Source organism: Oryzias latipes, chromosome 24, assembly GCF_053564925.1.
Source record: "Oryzias latipes strain Hd-rR chromosome 24, Olatipes_Hd-rR_3.1".
Classification (NCBI taxonomy): Eukaryota; Metazoa; Chordata; class Actinopteri; order Beloniformes; family Adrianichthyidae; genus Oryzias; species Oryzias latipes.
In genome coordinates this window covers 18,762,954-18,782,486 of record NC_136260.1, presented here as the reverse complement: position 1 = coordinate 18,782,486, position 19,533 = coordinate 18,762,954, and the positions used below count along the sequence as shown (strand labels likewise).

Genomic DNA, 19,533 nt, shown 5'->3' with positions numbered 1-19,533 from the left:
ATGTTCATGCTTATTTATCATCAGTCTTTGTAGAACAAATATGGCTTTTAGGCTTTCAATTCACTGAAAAATAAAGATAATGCTAAACATAAAAACTCACATTGAGAAGAAAAACTGAAAGGGCAACAGATAAGACCTCTTGTATATATAGCTGTTTTTTTTTGTAGCATTTCCTGCTACTTTCAAAAGTGTGAGCTTGGATGTTCCAGTTAAATGCCATTTTGAAAAAAGTGCGATTTTTTTTTTTGCAAAAAATGTGAGGTCAGGCTTCAAGGTACTTCCTATTCAAAATCTTATTTTGACACAATGCCAGCAAGGTGTTAGATCACCCTGCAATGTCAAGTTTTGATCTGTTCATCTTCGCTTTGGATTTATTTGCATCATGCACGCTTTTATGACTGCAATAGGTTAAATATTGAATTGCTGTGGACGGAATATTGTCTGCAAATCTTTGATGGAGGGGAAGGAAGAAGAAGAAGTGGCATCGTCTTATCTTGCCGACGAGCGGAACAGCAGTACAGAGAAAAACCATTTCCGTCCATGTGACCCTGTCTGGTTTTCCTCTGCTTCAGCGTGCAGTTTGTTAAGAACACACTGTTCTCCCCATGCTAGTCTCTGTTATGCAACACATCTCGCACACACACAAAAAAAAAAGAAAAAGAAAAACACTTAACTTTCTCCTTAAATACTACAGGGTAAAAAGCTAAAATGCATTTTATTTTACTTCTTATTGTATTTTTATATTCTCAATGAGAAAAAAAGGAAATCAAAAGAAAAAAACATTACACATATAGTTACAGCTGTTGAATCTTTTATTTACAATTCCATCAAACAAATGTACAAAGCATAGTTACTTTCTAAAAAGTGCTTTAGTGTAGTTGAAGAAAAAGACCATGCAGAAAGGAAGTGCGTCTTCAAAAAAGCCACAAAAAAAGGGAAAAAAGTGCTTTACACATCACTAAGGCAACGAAACCTCAAATAGCATATTTTATCCACAGTGAAACATGTGTTCATAGCTTCTTTGTGATAGACTAAATATCTATCTTAGTATATTACATGCATTTGTACTTTTAATAGCACTACTAAGAATGTGCCACCACACAGATAGCACATGACTGAAATAACCAATGTTAGAATACACACATGTACCGGGCTGCTCACATCTACAGAGAAGGGTGAGGATTCTGCTAAAGGAAACCAAGCACCAAAAGGTAGTGAAGTGTGTGATTCATTGGAAATCCATTACTGAAGGCCCTGAAGGACCCCAAGTCTTGATGGATTGCTCCAAATGCTTTAGCTGCACCTTCAGACACCACATGGTGCAGTTTCTCTGCCGATAAAAAACTGTCTTTTAGATTTTTTTTTTCTGGAAAACTGATAGAAGTTAAACATAAGACTCCTTAGCATAAGAAAATTCCTCAAAAACAGGCTGGCTGCACCTCCGGGACGCCACCTCATGGTGGCCCATTGATACAGTCTCCGACATGGCTCTCGGACGGAAAGCCTGCCGTCGCTCCAGGACGCATTCCTGAGCCGTTTGAGCAAAGCAGTCCTGGTTGTAGACGTGCTCCGTGGTTGAAAAGTCATAGTTTACAGAAGAAGGTCGGGACCTCCTCTCCAGCTTTTGGGCGTCTTGGACAGTCATTGATCTGTACTGTGGAGGGAAGCCCAGATTCTGCATGGCCTGCTCGTAGGATGGAGGCTGGCTGGGCAGCTTGCTGTCCACGTGCTTGAACACTTCGATGGCGGACTGAGGCCGCGGTTTGCGCGGACTCTCGGCTGACGGATCTGCTTCACTTTGCGAGTCCTCTGGCAGCGTCTCACAGGGGAAGGAGTTCTCTTTTTGAGAGTCTTTTTTGTAGCTGCTCCTGCTGAACGCTCCCAAGCTCCTGGTCCTCATGAGGACTTTGGAGGTCACTCTCATGGACTGAGACCGCTTCTTCTCATCTGTAATTGGTCTGGGAATCTCCTGCTTAGTATTTGTTGCCACTAAAGGCTGGTTGGTGACATTTATTCTTCTAGTGTATCCAGGGGACCCTTTTGGAGAGCTGGCAAACACCGAACCCTCTGACTGATTGGAAGCTGTGCTCTCCAGGGAAGAGCACGAACAGTCCTTGCCCATGTAAGGCATCAGATCCACGTTGGGGCTGCTGCTCAGCTTGGGAAAAGACAGAGCAGGGCTGGTATCGTTTCTTTTCATTAAGAAAGAGTCGTCAGAGATTTGTTTTTTCAGGGGCTGCTCATCAAAGGTGCTCCTCTGCACCGAGCAGTCGTCATGACTCCTGGCATGGCTGCATAAACTCGCAAGCTCAGCTGAGAGGAATATGATGGGCTCAGAGCAGCGGCGGTTGATGGTCGTCTTTGCGTTCAGGGTGACATCAGACTGCCACGTGGAGGTGGTCATGTAAGGGCTGAGTGAGGAATATGAGGATGAAGAGCCACGCTCCGTATCTGTGGAACTCCTTTTTTCTCCCGCTTCTCCATCTCCATCTGGGTCCGTGCTGTCGTAAGCAGAGTCGTGATGCAAAGAGTACACAGAGTCTGTCAGGAGGAAAAACAAACACATCAGTCATTTCAAATTCTTAAAGTTTACTTTTTGAAGGAAAATTATGGCTATTTGCAGTTCCTGAAGGACTCACAAATGATTATTTACCTTCATCAGTATCCAGCAAACTGGGGATATTTTCTCCAAGAATCTCACAGTTCTCAATCAAGAACTGAGTGAGCTCTGTGACCTGCAAATAACCATTAAAAAAAGTCTCATTAAGTAACAGAGAAGAAAAAACAAGGCTCGACTTCAAACTGAAACCATTTTTTTCAGTATGTGCCAGTCAAATCTGACATTTCAAACCTTCTGAAATTTTGCACTCAGTGAACCGCAAAGCTTCAAAGAACCATAGGTGAGAAAGCGCATTCATATCGAGACTCGTTACCTTTTGCATCTTTTCCCTCTGCCCATCCAGCGGGGTGTCATCCAGCTGCAGCAGCGTGGGCCCAATGCATACCGCCAGGTTGTGGGCATCCATCTTGTTGATGTCTGCGTTCTTCAGGATGTGGTGGAGGACGCAGATCAGGTACTGCAGGAGGAGTTTGTTGGCCACTGGGAGATCATCTACCACCCTGGTTAGAACAAAAAAAAGAGGAAGGAAGGATTAGCTTGGCGCTCTTTTTCTAGTTCAAAGCTTCTTCCCTTTTCAAACGCAAGACATTCAACTTAAAAAGAAACGTGTAAACCTGGTTTCTACCCCACATATTATTGTAATTCTATCTTAATTATAATTATAATTGCACTTACTTTGTGATTTCTTGAGTTCTCTGCTGGGCGTCTTCAATGTCGAGCGCCGCTATCCATTTGTCGTAAAGTTCAGACCTCAACAGGCTCCCAGGAAGCTCCTTCAGGAAGCTCTAAACACAGAAGCAAAACAGCGATGAGTCTCAGGACTTGAAAAGTCAGCAGGTTGGCTTTGCTGAGGGGATAATCAAACAGTTCTAGATCCTTACTTTGAGCAGTCCAACTATCAGGACCACCGGCAGGTCCTTGTAGTCGACCTCCATGCTGCAGTTGAGCCGCTCTCTGATGTCCTTCATGTTCTTGTTGTTGCAGGGTTTCCGAAACACGCCCTCTGTGGACGGGCCTTTCTTCCTCAGCAGCACCAGCAGGTCCTGGGAGGCAAAGATGAGGTGAGGTGACGTTTAATAGAAGACAGCCTCAGTAATTAAATGGCTTCCTTTTCTCATTAACAAACAAGAGAGGGCAATAGTAACTAAGCTGCTGTGCATTAGTCCTGAAAGCTGAATAAAATCAACCAATGATCACAACTGTGGTCTATGCAGACCTCCACTAAACTGAACATATGGGTCTGTGGGAGCTCCTCCTTTTTTTCCCCATTATGAACTCCTGCACCTCTATGCAATTTCTTAAAAATTATTTGTCTCATAAAGTTACCTAAACTTGCCAAAACTGTTGTAAAAATGCTGGTAAATTTTAAAAAAGATCCACAAACTGCTTACCATGACTGGTTTGGGGAGCGAGTACTCATCGGGGCAGATCTTGCTGAGCTGCTGCCCGAACAGCTGTGCTTTGGAGTCTGATTCTGCCCGGCATGCTTTGTTGGAGGAGCCTTTCTTAAGCTTCATCTTGTTCCTCACTAAGCTCCACTTGGTCTCTGATTGGAAAAGAAACAACAGTTCCATCAGCATGGATTCTAAATGAATGCTGCTCGCCTATGCAACCAGATGTGCAGAAGTCAAAACCAGATGAACGAAAATGTTATCTGCACTTGATCAAAATACAAAAGTTTCTTTTCTTCATCTCTGTGGTTATTCTCTCACCTATGAGCTGTGTCGACCTCTCGTCTTGGCTGTTCAGCTGCTTTGACAGAACAAAGTTCTTTGCATCTCCCTGGCAACAAAACAAAAAGAAAAAAAGATTTGAAGATCATGCAAGAGGAAGACATACAGAAGAGGAAGGGTGTGTTTTTTTTAACCTAACGGGCCACATCGCACTCCTCAATGTGACACATGATTCAATCTACACACACTTTCAGTCATTCATTTGTTCTTCATGCACATTAATTACCACTAACACAATGTTTTAACTTTTGCAAACAGGGGTTTTAATTACCTCGATGGGAAGATCAATCATCTGCTCCATGCCACCTCCTGTAAGAGTTTTAGTCTGCAAGAAAAAAAATGAGAGATTGTAAGAATCCTTTATGGCTTTTCTTTTTTTTTTAGTTTTCAGGAGTTGGGGAGGACAGTCGGAGACTTACCGCGATGCTGCCACTCAACACCTTCATGAGGACGTCTGGCGGTGAAGAAGCAAAACCCGTTCTCACTCTTGCATCCAAAATGTTCCTGTGACAGAAAGAAATATTCAATTTAGCACACTTTAACTTGTTTTGTTTCCTTTACAAGTTCTATAACTACTCATTTTTAAACATTTTAGTACTAAATATCCCATTTTGAAGGATAACAGAGCCAACGTGAACAAAGTGTATATGTTTAGGGATGTCTTGCTTTTTTCCTATCTTACTTTATTTTAAAACATGTTCCTAAATGTGTCTAAATTAATTTATAGTGAGAGAATGTTTAGTTAGCGGTGATCAGAAAGCATCTACAGCTTTGTCCAAATAACTGAAATTAGACATTTTGATGATGTAAACACATCAAAAGTTACCTGCGGAGAGTATCGCACCAGTGTCCTTTCACCTCAGGCGAGCTGCAGACAAAACAACAGCATGCTAGGAGTTACTAATCCACAGAGAGATTCCAGTGAGCTGTCACAGAGCGTTAGGACGGACTGAGGCAGCGTGCGCGCCCACTGATTCTTTTAGCAACTCTGGGGGAGTGTGCTGCAGTGTCATTGGAACAGGAAACAACGTCACGGCGTGCCCCCACCAGACATCTTCCACTTCCTCCTATAGACTGCTGCTTTGCTGTGGCTTCATATCCATCAGTGGAAACAGGACGATGACACAGAAAGGCGTACCTTACACCTGCATGGCTTCACCTTCAGTGACCTGCTTTAATGCCAGCCGAGCTGCACTTCATCAGCCGACATAATGACAATCTGTCAGGGTTGACTGAAGGATCCATGAGGCATCTGAGTGTGGGAGGGCAGCAGAGAAACTTTCACGCGTTGAATCATTGCCAGAGTCCGAAGCAAAATCAAACAAAAACAACTCAGATCTGGAATTCCTCATCTTCTTGGAAGAGAATGAGTGAAAAGCAACTTTAGAGTTCAGTTGCAATGATTTTTGCGAGAAACGTGGGAGTTTAAATGAGCTGTCTGTCGACTGTTACCAGTCTGATCAGAAATTATTTACTCCTATTCTTTTATTCACTTGAGTAAGCAAGGCATTTTTCTGCCTTACAGTAAATGCTGGCATTACTTGCCACAGGCGGCTGCTTTTGATGCCCCGTCCTGCAGACAGGTTTAGCGGTCAGCCTGACACTTCCCAGTTTTTGACATTTTGTCTTGTGATGCTGCGGGGGAAGACTTTCTCTTTGCCACTTCCTAAATTTTCTGCGATCATATGACACTTTACTATCCGTGTTTGCATTCATTGGAAAGCCATAAATTCTTGTTAACCAATGACTTGCAAAAAAGTGAAAAAGACACAGAAAGTTGAGGACTGCATAAATATTTGTTGGATTCCAAGATTCCTAATGAAGGCAAAATGACAAACAGGTTATCAGAAAAATCAAAGGATAAATCTTGAAAATCTTTGCAGGTGCGACAAGGATCTACTCTTCCAGTCTGGGCCTAAATGACATTAAAGGGGTTAAGTCTGAGTTTGCAGACTAAAAACAGGTTTTATGATTATTTTATGATAATGTGCAGATCCTCAGCTTAAGACTGTCTGTGAGAAAGGACAGAGGATGAGCTATCCTCTCACCGAAAACACACAAGACAGAAGCTGAGTTCCCAGGCCAGGACGATAGTCAGTCTGAGGTCGAACTCTGCGATCATTGCGTCCTCTTCGTTCTCCAGCTCATCCTCGAAGCCGTAAAGCCAGACGTCCTCCAGGTTGACTCTGTGCTTCAGGCGGTAGGTGGCCGTGGATCTGATAGAAGAGAAGTGAAAACAACAAGTAGTCATCAAAGTTTTGGTTTATAAGTGTCTTTTTTTTTACTACAAACTTCACTTCCTCAAATTTCTATCTCGGTAATTAGTTTTGCCATGTCATCATCAAATATTAAGCTCTCCAAATTTCCCATTTTCTTTTCTGTAAAGAAGCTTGTTTTTGTTCTTGAGCATATTTACATGTAGGAGATGTTTCAGAGCAGGAATGATTCATCTGCTTCTTTAGCAAAGGTGAGTAATGAATTATCAGAGCGAGAAATCTGTGTTTTTTTTGTTTAAAACACCTTCATAAAGCCACACAAGTAAGAAAAAAGCAGTCAAGCACGACCCTGCTGACCTCTGTGTGTCTGGAGCAGCAGCATCATGCTGAGCACCAAACAATGGAAGCAGATCTTTAAGGATGAAGATACCAATATTTAGGATTTGGGAGGTGTTAAAAAATTGTGATACACCTTTAAATATAAACAGCTTGTCTAATTTTTTTTCGCAAAAAGTTACACATTTTGCTAAAAACATAAATAACATAAAACTGGGTTTGTGTTTTTTTTTGTGCCATTTTTAAACCTTTTCTTTTCAACAGTTTAGGGATTTAAAAAAAAAAAACATGAAACGTGCAGTTTGGAACTTTCTTCACGTGATTGTTTTGTGTTCCATTCTCGACAAAAATCTGAAAAACACCCCTGAAGGAACAAAGCTATGCAGATGAGTAATGATTGTCCATATTTGAGACGACAAGCCTCAAAAATGTGTTTACTGTACCGCTGTGTAGTCCCAGCTGTGCATCTAGCACACTACACAGGAAAAGTGGGCAGCTTGTGGTACAGAGATGACTCTGACGACACTCCCACTCAAACAAGCTTCCATTGGCTTTGATAAACAGATCAAGTGTGAAAGGTGAAAAAAGTTTAGGAGGCAGCAATTTTTAAAACTTTAACCTATTGTGCTGAAAAAAACTTTGGAAAAGTGAAGTTTGGATATTTTTGCAAACTAACTTGATACATGGAAAGATAAAAACCTTAACATTCAAGATATTTGAATGTAAGTGCTAAGTTTAGATTTTACTAACAGTTGATTATGATGGGCCTTGTATTCAAATTTTCTTCTCATTTTGTTCCAAAATGCGTCACTTCCACTTATTACTACACTAGTTCAATATCACTGTAATTACAATGAACCAGAATTAGATGCATAAAAACTAAAAAAACACAAACCATTTGCTTAGAACTAAACAAAAAAGACTTATCAGGCTTTATAAGATTTCAATTTGAGGTAATGTTATCAAAGATTTAGCTTTTTAAGCTCATCTTTCTCTTTTAAAATGTTTGTGTGGACTTTTGATGTCTCATAAAATTTCTTGTTAGTAATTACAGATAATTGTAGTTTTTTTTCTAAAGATTATTATTCTTTTCCTACTTTTAGAATACCTCTTTTTGCAGTTTGAAAGGGTCATACTGTGATGTTTTAGAACATTTTTCCCATAAAAAACTGCTAAACATTCAAATCCACATTATTAGGACTTTCAAAAGAGCAGATTTGGGTCTTAAAATGAAAACCGTTTATAAACACCGACAATTTTCCCCTCACATGACTTCTTTTAAAGGGAAGCACCTACATTTTCTATCTTGACCAGACTAAATGACAAAAACAAGCGAGCTGTCAAGGAGATTCCCTAACAGTCCAAAGTAGAAGTCTAAAAAAACACGGTTTGTTTGAACTTCCTCTTTCGCTTTGCAGTTTACTTGGCCAATTTGATAGTGTGAGATTTTCCACAACTTTTTTAAATGTGAGAGCCGCATTACAACCACACGTCCTGCTTGCATCTGTCTTACAAAAGCTTCAAATATTCCTAAAGAGTCTAACCTCCCGTTTCCTTACTTGAGCTTAGCAAAGACGATGACGTCTCGGAAGAGGAACAAGTGTCTCTCTCTGGTCTTGTGGCCCTCTGAAACCTGGACGCATTCATCCAGCAGCAATTCTCCGTTTTCGCTGGTCAATCCCAGGACAAATGGGCTCTGCTCCACAGACACCCAGCAGGGAGCCTCCTCCCTGAACCAAAGGAGACAAAAAGGGAAAGAGAAAAAGAATGTGCTAAATATGAGCACTTCTTTGTAATCAGCGACAATAGCAGATTTTTAAAAAGATCAGTTGCAAACCAGAAACTTGAAGGTTTCAATCAAATGCCTTTTTTTATTCCCTTAAAAAGTTCTTCTATATAAAAATGTCAGCTTTGTGTCCTTGCAGTCTTGCATCACAAGAACTGCATTCTCCACACACTTTTAAAAGCTCACTTATATACATTTATTTCTTTATGTTGGTTATTTTCACAGGAATGTGTTTCCACTTTTGTGTTTTTGTAAATTGTTTTATAGCTTCTTTGCCTTGACATATCAACCCATCAAACAAAAAACAATACTAAACTGCATCTCCATGATCAATCGCTGCTGTATCTCAGAACAAGTTTAAAAAGAATCCACTTGAAATATCATTTTCAGACGCTTTGCTTTCAGCAGCTCGATTCCAACTGGTCCCAAGTCTGTGGTTGAATCTATAAAAATCCAACACTGAAATGGTTTAAGAGGTAAAAAAAAAAGTTATTTTTGTACAGTGAATGGATCAAAATTCCTCCCAAAAAAATGTTCAATATCCATGAAATAATGGACAAGAACAGTGGAGACAGAACATTTCATCTCGGCAGCTGCCTGCTTCCTTTATTTTGGCTTTTCCTTAAGTGATCTGGAAAAAAAGATAGTGAATCTGTCTGCACAGAAAACCATCTGGTTCACTTGATGCTTAATTGCATATTTGATCCATGCGTGGTGGCAAAAAAACGACACATTAACTTGTCTATGAAGACTCTCATTCATCTAGGTTGGTTCCATTGTAGTAGGTTTAGGGAATGTCATCTGGACTTGGTTTTAAAGTTAGAAGACGTTTCACCTCTTATCCAAGAGGCTTTGTCAATTCTGAATTAGCTGGTCGAAGAGCTGGTATATATGCGCTCATGGGGGAGGAGTCAGACCTGAAACTGGATGGTATTGTCAACTTAGCCTACATGGTTTTGGGTCGTTAGGAGTCCTTTGTCCTCAGCTGGGGGTTGGGGAGCTAGTGACCCCCTCCCCAAACTGGTCATCTCTTTCAGCTAATAATGACCCAGGTGGAACTGGTTTGGTTTGTTTTGGTTTCAAAACACTGCCGTAGATGGATGGAAGAATAAACCTGAGACCACCATTCTTATTAAGAGAAGGTTTATCCTTCTTGATGTAGGCTAAGTTGACAATACCATCCAGTTTCTGGTCTGACTCCTCCCCCATGAGCGCATATATACCAGCTCTTCGACCAGCTAATTCAGAATTGACAAAGAGGTGGATGAGAGGTGAAACGTCTTCTAACTTTAAAACCTAGTCCAGATGACATCCCCTAAACCTACTACAAAAGACACATTAACTTCAAAAAGTGAAACTAATCTGATCCATAAGAAAAGCTTTATTCTTTTATAATTCACCTTTTAACTTAAAAAGAAAACATTACAAAAGATTTAATACCATTTTAAAAATGATTGATTTTGTGCAAAAATGATTTTATGTTGACACAGATGTATCTTACGCCAAAACTTGTGCTTTTAAACCAGATCAACTTTAAGCATTCATATTAGACACAAACCATTATTATCAGTGAATGAGAATTTAATTAAAATGTGTTAAACTTATCACAGACATATGGGATTAAATAATTAACCAAATCAGTTATTCTAATAATAAATGAATATTTATCATTTTCTTAGACTGAAATCTCCCCAAAATGTTAAATGCAATGCAAGTTTTTTTTTTTGAGCTAATTGCCAAGAGGTTCAAATAAAAACAGATGGCAAAGTCTGTTCAGAGATCTACTAACTTGATAAACGCTGCTGCGTTTTTCCAAAAATCTGGCAGAGACTGGCATTTAAAGTAAAGAGCACCTGTTAGACCCAGTGTTTAATAGAGATAAAAAGTATTTTAATTTTAAAAAAGTATTGAGCTACACACTCATGAGGGCATTTGCTGTTCAGCTTTTTTGAATAAATATTAATATTTTTGAGAAAACTTTATATATTTTTTTTTTGGGTGTGTTTTTCAGTGAAGTATGAAAATAAAATAATGTAAAATATAAACAATTTCTGTTAGGTCAAGACACATTATTGATGTTCTTCATCCCCTGTTATCAGAAACTGGACTTTTGTAATCTTTTTACATTAAAAGCTATATTAAAAGCTGACAGAATGTGTTGGGAATCTAAAGTGCAGATGGACACGCGACAGTGACAGCAGTGTTTGTGGGTGCTCCCCTCACTGCACCTGCTGTGGGGCAGAGATGTAAATGTGCATTCGAGGTACTTTCCCTGCCAGAAGAATGTGAAAAACAAAGTGGGAGAAGTTGGTGCATTCTCACTTACGCTGACACATAAACAGCTAATTTGTTATTTCAGGAACTCTAGTATGAAGGGTTGTGATGAGTGAAATGTCACATATGTGTTTTGTCACAAACAATCAAGTTTATTAAAATCAATTTCTGCTCAGCAAATGTCACAGACTTCCTTCTAAGAGCATGTGCCTTTTATTGTGATTTCCTCTGTGTACGCGAGTGGGTTTCCCATTACAGTGAGAGTCACAAAGTCCCCCCCACGTCCCCTGACTGGGTGGATGTGTGAAAGTGGGACGTGTCTGACATTTGTCTAGGCTGTCGCCCACTGCTCTGGTGGTCTAAACGTAGGGGTTTCTCAAACGTCAGACATATAGGGGCGATGCGGGGCCCACATGTGTGACATGACAAAAGTCCAGTCTGAAGGCGTTAATAAAGTTGGTACAATCTTAATTAAAGGCTTTTTAGCTTTAAATAAGAAATTTTAACTTGAAAATTTTCGGGATTATCCAAAAACATGGATCCTTTACAAACTTGTTTTTGTCTTAAAGTTGGAAAAATGTATAATTTACTGAGCTGGCCCTTAGCACAAAGTATTTAAGTGTACTACAAGTAGACTAAAAGTGAGGCAGTATACTTGTACTTTACTTTTATAAACTATTTAGATATTGTAAACGTAAAATGTTTCAATTTAGTCAGAAGAAATATTCAGTTAGTACACTACACATAGTATTCTTGCTAAAGTCATCCTTAAGTACACCTAAGAAAATAAACTTTAACTACTTTAACATTGTAATAAAAAACAGTCCCAGCTGCTTGGCTCTTGAAGCCCACTGTGTAAATCCCCCCTTGAGTTTGGTGAGCAGATGGGGTGACATGGTGACACCATGCTATTGGTCGACTGAGTTTCTACACGTGGAAACATCCGTGAGCGGAAGTTAGACGCTTTTTCTTCACAATGAACTCCTCTGTGTTGACATCTGCAGGCTGGAGGCTGCAGAGACTAAATGAAACTTGAAAAAAAGAAGGAAAAAATGTTTACCTGTGGATTTGTTGTTTAGCCAAAATGAACACAAGCCTTTCAGGATGGATAGAAAACTGTACGCATGGATGCTTAAATTATTCTGCAAAAGCCTGAATAGTTTTTCTTTTTCTCCAAATAGGAGATGGCAACTAATACAGTGCAGACAGTTTTTCTGGTTTAGAAATTTAAAAAGCAATCTCGAATTCACAAATCTGCAAATGCATTTAAAAAAAAAACTAAACTAATCTAAAAATGAAATTATTTTTTTTGTTTGGTACGTGTGATTTGTGTTTTCTGATCAGATCTGTGTGTAAAAATTCTGTTTCTGCAAGCAAGGGGAGCACAAACAGTTGTTGAAGTATAAAGGAATTGTTCAATTTCCAGCTGGGATTTTTTTAAGTGTGTGACTGAAAAACTGTTGTACCCCACCTTCACCCTCATATAAGCAGGTTCAGAAAATGGATGGATAGAAGGTATCTTGTGTAAAATACGTGGACAATTTCGGTAAAAGTAAATCTGAGAGTTTGACAAACTCAGAGATGCACACCTGATAGGAGACCATGGCATTCCCAAAGCTTTCCCAAGGACCAGTGATGGAGCGGAGCGTCGACGCTGAGCCAGATGTCTGAAATGCTGTGTAGGAAGACAGACATGTTGAACTGCAGGTTTTTCTTAATGCAATTTAATATTCATTTTCTATTCCGTTTAGTCCCTTTCGGGGTCACGGGGCTGCCGGAGCCTATCCCGGCCACTTGTGGGTAACATGCGTTACCCTGGCAATTTAATATAAAACACAAATTTTAGATAAGGATTGTCTCATTAAACAACACAAATAATTCAATGTAAAAGTTTAACCAAAAAGTACTACAATAATCTGTTTCAGATCAATCCAGGTATAATTTTTTTGATTAAATAAGCATAAGTAATAAACAGTGAAGGGATTTTGGTTTAATTTTCAGAAAAGACTTCATTCTGTCATGACTGCTTATGGTTAAAGCCTATGAATTGCGTATCATGAAAGACAGAAATTCACAAGTGTTTCTTGCGTTCATCCTTCGTCGATTTACTTGATTTCAGTTTTGAACTGTTCAAAAATTTTGGTTGGTTGAGAATGAGGCAGTTCATGCGTTTTTTTACACAATTATAAAATAAATCCTATACGCAATTGTAGGATTCTGCGAGATTCAAATTTGTTGCTTTCCATGACCGTTTCACTCGCTCCACATCTGTTCCCGTGTGACCAATGTTCATCCGTGCAACATGCGCAAAATGTACATAGAGGCTGTGTGACACGACCTTTAGACAGGATCAAAAAGAAAGACAATCAAAAACACAAGAACATCTTTTATAAGACAAAAGATAGGTAGACAATTCATTTTAAAATGGGGCATTTTTTTCCTTAGATAGGAAAGTAGAGAGGAAGGGTGGAGGATGCGAAAAGTGACCAGAGCTTTTTGAAAAATGACTTCCAGTAGTCCAGGTCTATAGCAACAGAACTGAAGGCAGGGTCACCCGGGCTACAGGCTTTAACAAAAAGAAAAGTTTAGATCAGTCCCCAAAAATGTCCACCTCCTGGACTTAAGCAGGGAATGTGTTCCAGAGGGGCCTGATAGCTCTGTCAACCATTCTAGGTCCAGCTAGATGCTTTGATCGGGAAGATTTGAAACCAAAAAGTCTCCGAAATAACATGGAGGTTTTCTATTTAAGCCATATATGAGAGGAGGCCCAAATCATGTATAAAGCTTCAATAAATTCTCTGCCGACCAACATTCAATCTTTATTTCAAAACAGAGATGCTGTTAATAAATATAAATTGAGAGGAATCAACAAATTCTGTCAACCCAAAATAAGGACAACATTAAAATCGATGTGTATCTCAGTAAAGGGTGTCACACTCTGGAACAATTTATCGGACGACATGAAAACTTGTAAAAATCTTGTTCATTTTAAAGTTATGTCTAAAAGATATATGATGAATGTGTACCAAGATGCAATGTAACAATGATGAGTATGTGTAGTCTTGGACTTTGGAAGGATCACTATCAAAGTGGTTGTTTTGTTTTATTTAGTTTTATTCTGTTATTATTTCCTTTATAGGGGGTTTGGTGTTTGGTCGGAGTTTTTGGGCATGTCTGTCTGTCGTCATCAGGTGTTTTTTGTATGTTAGCGTTATTATGTCAAATGTTTAATTTCATTGTTTTGTTGTTATGATTGTTGTTGAGTGGGGGTTTGGATTTATATAAGCTTTCGCTTCTTCCATTCCCCTTTCAAATCTTATTTTCCAAGTCATGTTTTGACTTATATTTTCTTTTTCCAGGTAAATGTTGATTTGATTTGAAATAAACTTGTTACATGTACATGTACAAGGAAAGGAACTGTAAAAAGCTGCTGAAAGTATTAGAAAGCGTGTGCCAATCTGTTCCAGGTCTAACAGGGTCAAAGTGGCCTTCAGTAAACATCACAACGGCCCAAGAACTGTGTTAAAAAAATACATGCACGCTCCGTGATCTTTGGCTGAAATAACAGTCTTTCAGATTATTGACATTTTAAATGGTTTTAGGCAAAACTTTGACCAAACCATTTTTTATCTTTGATTCATTTATTTTTAGACTTTTGGCTGCTTTGTCTCAGGTAATTGTTGTGCTGCATGTCTTATGGAGGTGCAATGTATTAAAATTGCTTAACAGAGATGCAACAATCATAATTCAGAAAGTGTGAAGCGAGGCGTTTGTGGGGAGAAGGCTTTGTTTGTTTGTTTGTTTGTTGTTTTTGTAGAAGCAGCATTATTGAAAGAAACTCTCAATTAGAGATGAAACTGTTCCTGAACTCTTGCAGAAGATTAAATTCTGTAAAGCCTGAGAATAAACATGTTGACCCCAATCTTTTAGGATATTTAATAGCTTTAGGCAAATTCGACAAATGTTTTCTTTAGTATAGAAGACCAAAATGTTGTCCTGTTCTCTGGAGACAGATTCTTTTCAGTGTTGCTGCTGTTGCCAACACAACAACAGTTTTCAGGCAGTTTAGCTTACAGGGAGATTTTTCTGCAGTTGGCAACACAGAAATGCGGTTAAAATGAGTTTTCTTGTAAAATGATCTCTGATAAATAAGGATTGTTCTGTCAGAAATTGACATTTCAAATCTTTTTTTTAAAAAAAGCAGCAAAATATCCTAATTTAAATCTAACTTCAAGGGTTATAACTGAGTTTCTTTTGTGTTGTTAAACCTTTCTGTATTGGTCTGTTCTATATCATTGCAACTTTGTGAACCTTCATGACCAAGTATATAAAAATACAAAAAAACAACAAGCCAGTTTAGGAGGAGTTCAGACTTTCAATAGACAATGAGAAAAATCTGAGCGTGAACTTTTGCTTTCTGAAAAACTCCCAGTTCAGCAGTTTGTCTGAAAGGCCAAAAAAGCTTTGATGAATCAGATTTAAGTCTATTTTCACCACCAACCTTCACCAATCAGATCCTGCATGTACAGAGACACATTAGCTCAAAAGAATGATCTCGGATTCACAAACTTGGAAGACTTGACAGTCACACTCTGTGGTCATCTCCAACAGGACCTGTTCACCTTTGCCAGTGTGTGTAGATCGATACTCACAGGACGCAGTGAAGCTGCATCATCATAGCTTCCTCTCCTCAAGGCTGCAGTCTCATAATCCAAAGGCTCCATGCTGCTTTCTTCCAGCAACCCCCTTGTTGTCCTTTGGTTTTTGCAGCAACCTCTGAGCTGGGAAAGTCGACTTGGTTTGTGGGGGCTCTGCTGTGATTTAGCGGCTGCAGAAAGAAGCCTCCTCTTCTGGAAAACAGCTTCTACTAAGTGGTGCTAATGAGGGGTTGAACAATAGAGGCCTGGCCGACGCACAAAAGAGGGTTTCTGTGCCTGACCTGGACCGGTTGTGCCACTTTAAACCCAGCTACCAAACAACAGTCCTCCATCAAGCCACATACACAAACAACCCCCCCCCCCCCCCCCCCAACCCTCTCCAAGCATCCCTATGAGCATGTCTCTATCCTAGACTGTGCTGTCATGCTTCAGTGGGGTGGCTTCTTCCCATAATGAGTCCCATTAGAGGGGTGTCACTTTGCCCCCATTTCCAGGATAATGAGGGTTGGATACCATAGCAGTGGACCCCCAAAGACCAGCCCCCACATGCCAAACACGTATGTCCTCAAACTTGTGGAGAACTTAAATTCAAAGTAATCAACATGCTGTTCATTTACATAGTTGGGTTTGTGCTTTGAAAATTGAACAATCTGCGGAATCAAATACCGGTAATCAACTTATTTTTTTATCTAAATCCAAAGAAAGACAAAAAAAGTATCTTTATACGAAAAAATACATAAATTAATCTGCAGTTATCAAACCACCTTCAGCCCTTTTGGACGGATCCTAACAGAGAAACAGGTCCACCTCCTGTCCCAGTTCTCATGCAAACTCAACCATAAATGATGCTTGTTCCTCAGCTCCTCCTCTCATAGACAAATGACCTGTTAAAGGGATTTTGAAAGCAAAAAAACAAAAACAAAAAAAAAAGGTCTTAAAGTCTATAAGCAACCCAACCAAGACAAAACAACCAATAAAAACACTTTTTTCCCCCCTATTTCTTATTCCTTTAGGTGAGTAATATATATATTTATTTATTTTTTAAAAAAATGCACTCTACAATTTGATTAGGCCAACAGGATAAATTATAATCTTTGGCTTGTTTGTCCTATAAGTTTTTAAAGTAATATTACTTTTTAAAGATCTCATACAGTAAAGAAGCAGCCACACCCCATAAAAAAAGTGTGTTTTGTAGCCCAGTAATCCATCCTGATCTGCTCAAGAGGTGGACCTTCATCTTCCATCCAGTACCAGCATCTGATGTCCAACCAGTTCTTAGTTTTAGCACCAGAACCACTTTCTGTCCCAGAGAAAGACACTGCCTGACTATTTGTGAATCCACTGAGTACTGATGATGAAAACTTTGATCATTTAAAAAAAATAAATCAAGATACAAATCTGTTATGTGAAAACCATTGAAACGCAATGCATTGTGGTCTACAGAATGTTTTGCAGAGACTTCTGGGAAATGTCTAGGGCACAGGTCTTTGGATTTGTAGATTCAGACAGCTCTACAAAATGGCGATACAGTTCACTAAGTCGTGATCGAAATTGGACACAACCAGGGACACCTTTTTGGTTTAGAATTAACCATTTCCACAGATGACAAATTTTATGGAAGAACACACGTTGAGTTGCCATTTGGGGGGGGGGGGGTGTCTAAAATTGTCTTCAGCGAAGAAACACTTTTCTTAGCTGAGGGCCTTCCAGTCTTTTGGACAAATCATGCAACTTTAGGAAGAAGAAGCTCGAACAAACAAACAGCGCCTTTGGCCTGCTGTGGTCGTCATTCTGCTCTGGCTTTGATCCTGCTGGACCCCCTCGGTTTTTGCTCGGTGAAGTTAATGGTCTCCATGTGATTCTCAAAAGCTCAGCATGAGGCCAATTCAAGAGAGGCCTGGGTTTGATTGCTCCGATCCTGGCTGCGATAGGCTGCTCCTTTTTCCAGAACCTCAGTCAATGTTTGGGGCTTCGATCTAGACTTTAATGATGTTGTCAATAGTCAGTTTGAGTGGCAGTAATAGGTTTTATTCTTAATGATCTCCTGTGTTTCAACATTTATGAATAAAAAGCATTTATGCTCCTGCAGAGCAAGATGGAGACCTTCTTAAAGCTGTATGTAGGTTTTTCTTTCAGCTTTAGCCCCTGTAAACAAGGCAGTCTGTTTGTGTTTTTAACTGTTGTTTTTCATATTGATTGTTTGCTTACGGGGGGAACTCTTGACAAAGCTTTTTGGCAAAGTGAAACGCAATTAAGTTCTGCAGCTGATTCGGACGACAGAGGAAACACTGCCTCGCTTTGTGGCTTCATTCATCAATGCCATCTATTGTCAGGGGGGTTACATCACTAGCGACACATTCAGAAAGCATCTCAGCGCTTAACTTCATGGAAACAAACACAGCACTAACTGTTGTAATGAGGAACCCAAAGTGTAGCTTCAGTTCCTGCGTTTTGGTCACGTTCAGCCCCTCTATTGGCTTTGCATTTGCGGACGTGAGCATGTGACGTTTCCACTTACGGAGGCATCGAATGGGAAATTCCCCAGGAAGAGAAAAAAAGATTAACCGACTGCTATCACAGCCGATAGGTGCAAAGTCCTTCCTCTCTTTACCTGAATTCAATCATTCTGGCCTGTAGCAGTCCTGGACTGCAACTCTTCTGTCTTACTCTACATTTAAGCAAAAATGTCCCCCCTGCCACATACTCAAAAACTCACCAGAATTTGCGCACAACTGGTACCTTGGGGATGTGTGGCTTGGATGCATCCGCTGACCCCTCTCCATCTGTTTACGTGGTCTACCACTTGGGGGCTGAGTTGCTGTTGTTCCCAAACTCTTCCATTTAGTTATGATAAAACCGACAGTTGACTGTGTAATATTTAGGAGTGATGAAACTTCACAACCGGATTTGCTGCAAAGGTGGCGTCCTATGACAATTCCACACTGGAATTCACTGAGCTCCTGAGAGCAGCACACTCTTTCACAAATGTTTGTAAGAAAAGTCTGCACGCCTGAGGGCTTGGTTTTACACACCTGTGGCCAGGCCAAGTGATTAGGACACCCGATTCTGATCATTTGGATGAGTGAGCCAATACTTTTGGTGATACAGTGCATTAAGAATGCGGGCGTGGTTAACAAAAAACCTCTGTAGTTATTCATGGAAATCCAAAAGTCTACTTTTTTTGGATTCTTCTAAAGATTATGTCAATCTCTTCATTACCCCCCGGCGACCGAATAAGAAAATGGTTGCTATGGAGATAAAAACCAACCCAAAAAAAAGTCACCATTTTGAAAAAGCAGCAGCTCAGCAAGGGAGGGCAGGTAAAAAAGGGGTAAAAGAGGGTTGCAACAGGGGCAGGTAGCGCCAGAGGGCCACACAACGCCACTTGCAGCTGTTTGAAATCTAACCACCATGAAGGGAATGGTTTTCTGGTATAGTTCGTTCGTCTTCAGTGGTCCAGGATTAACTCAGCTTTCATGCAGAAAACTGAGAACTGATTGTGCCAAGAGTGCCAGGAACTTTTAAAAGTTCGAAGAACAAATGATTCTGCCTCTCATTAACATTCATGAATCATTTAAATTAGCGAGATGATGTAGAGGTTTGTGGACTCTGCATGAATTGATTTGATTTTGTTCTCCAGAAAGTCTGGTTTGTGTCATGACTTGTCAAAGCTAGACGGACCCAGACGCTGAAACCCAGAAGGAAGACAGGAGGTGAGTGAAGGTAAATAATAAATTTAATTTTTCCAGCGGATGAATTTGTCCTGTTGTGGCGGGGAATGGCAGGAACGGCAACTCCAGATGAGAGGGTGGATCTTGACGTGGCTGGAGGCTCGACCGTGGCCCGTGGCGTGGCTGGAGGTTCGGCTGAGGCTAGAGCTGAGGCCTGATGTATGGAGCGTGAGAGGAGG

At 40.0% G+C, this 19,533-nt stretch overlaps 1 protein-coding gene across 2 annotated transcripts; it reads right to left on the bottom strand.

Annotated features, from left to right (window-relative positions):
* Positions 1 to 794: 794 nt before the first annotated feature.
* Positions 795 to 18,577, bottom strand: tagapb (T cell activation RhoGTPase activating protein b). 2 transcript variants are annotated; one of them, XM_078943248.1, is made up of 14 exons: positions 18,340 to 18,577; positions 12,555 to 12,640; positions 8,465 to 8,635; positions 6,402 to 6,569; positions 5,180 to 5,221; positions 4,773 to 4,857; positions 4,625 to 4,678; positions 4,333 to 4,402; positions 4,012 to 4,166; positions 3,502 to 3,663; positions 3,296 to 3,405; positions 2,934 to 3,120; positions 2,654 to 2,735; positions 795 to 2,541 (listed from the first exon to the last, which is right to left on the bottom strand). In XM_078943248.1, the coding sequence occupies exons 2-14, from the start codon at positions 12,572 to 12,574 to the stop codon at positions 1,385 to 1,387; spliced, it is 2,463 nt and encodes an 820-aa protein (XP_078799374.1). In that variant the 5' UTR covers positions 12,575 to 12,640; positions 18,340 to 18,577; the 3' UTR covers positions 795 to 1,384. The 2 variants fall into 2 exon arrangements, with proteins under 2 accessions (XP_078799374.1, XP_004083609.2); XM_004083561.5 differs by lacking the exon at positions 18,340 to 18,577 and adding an exon at positions 15,618 to 15,897.
* Positions 18,578 to 19,533: the final 956 nt, after the last annotated feature.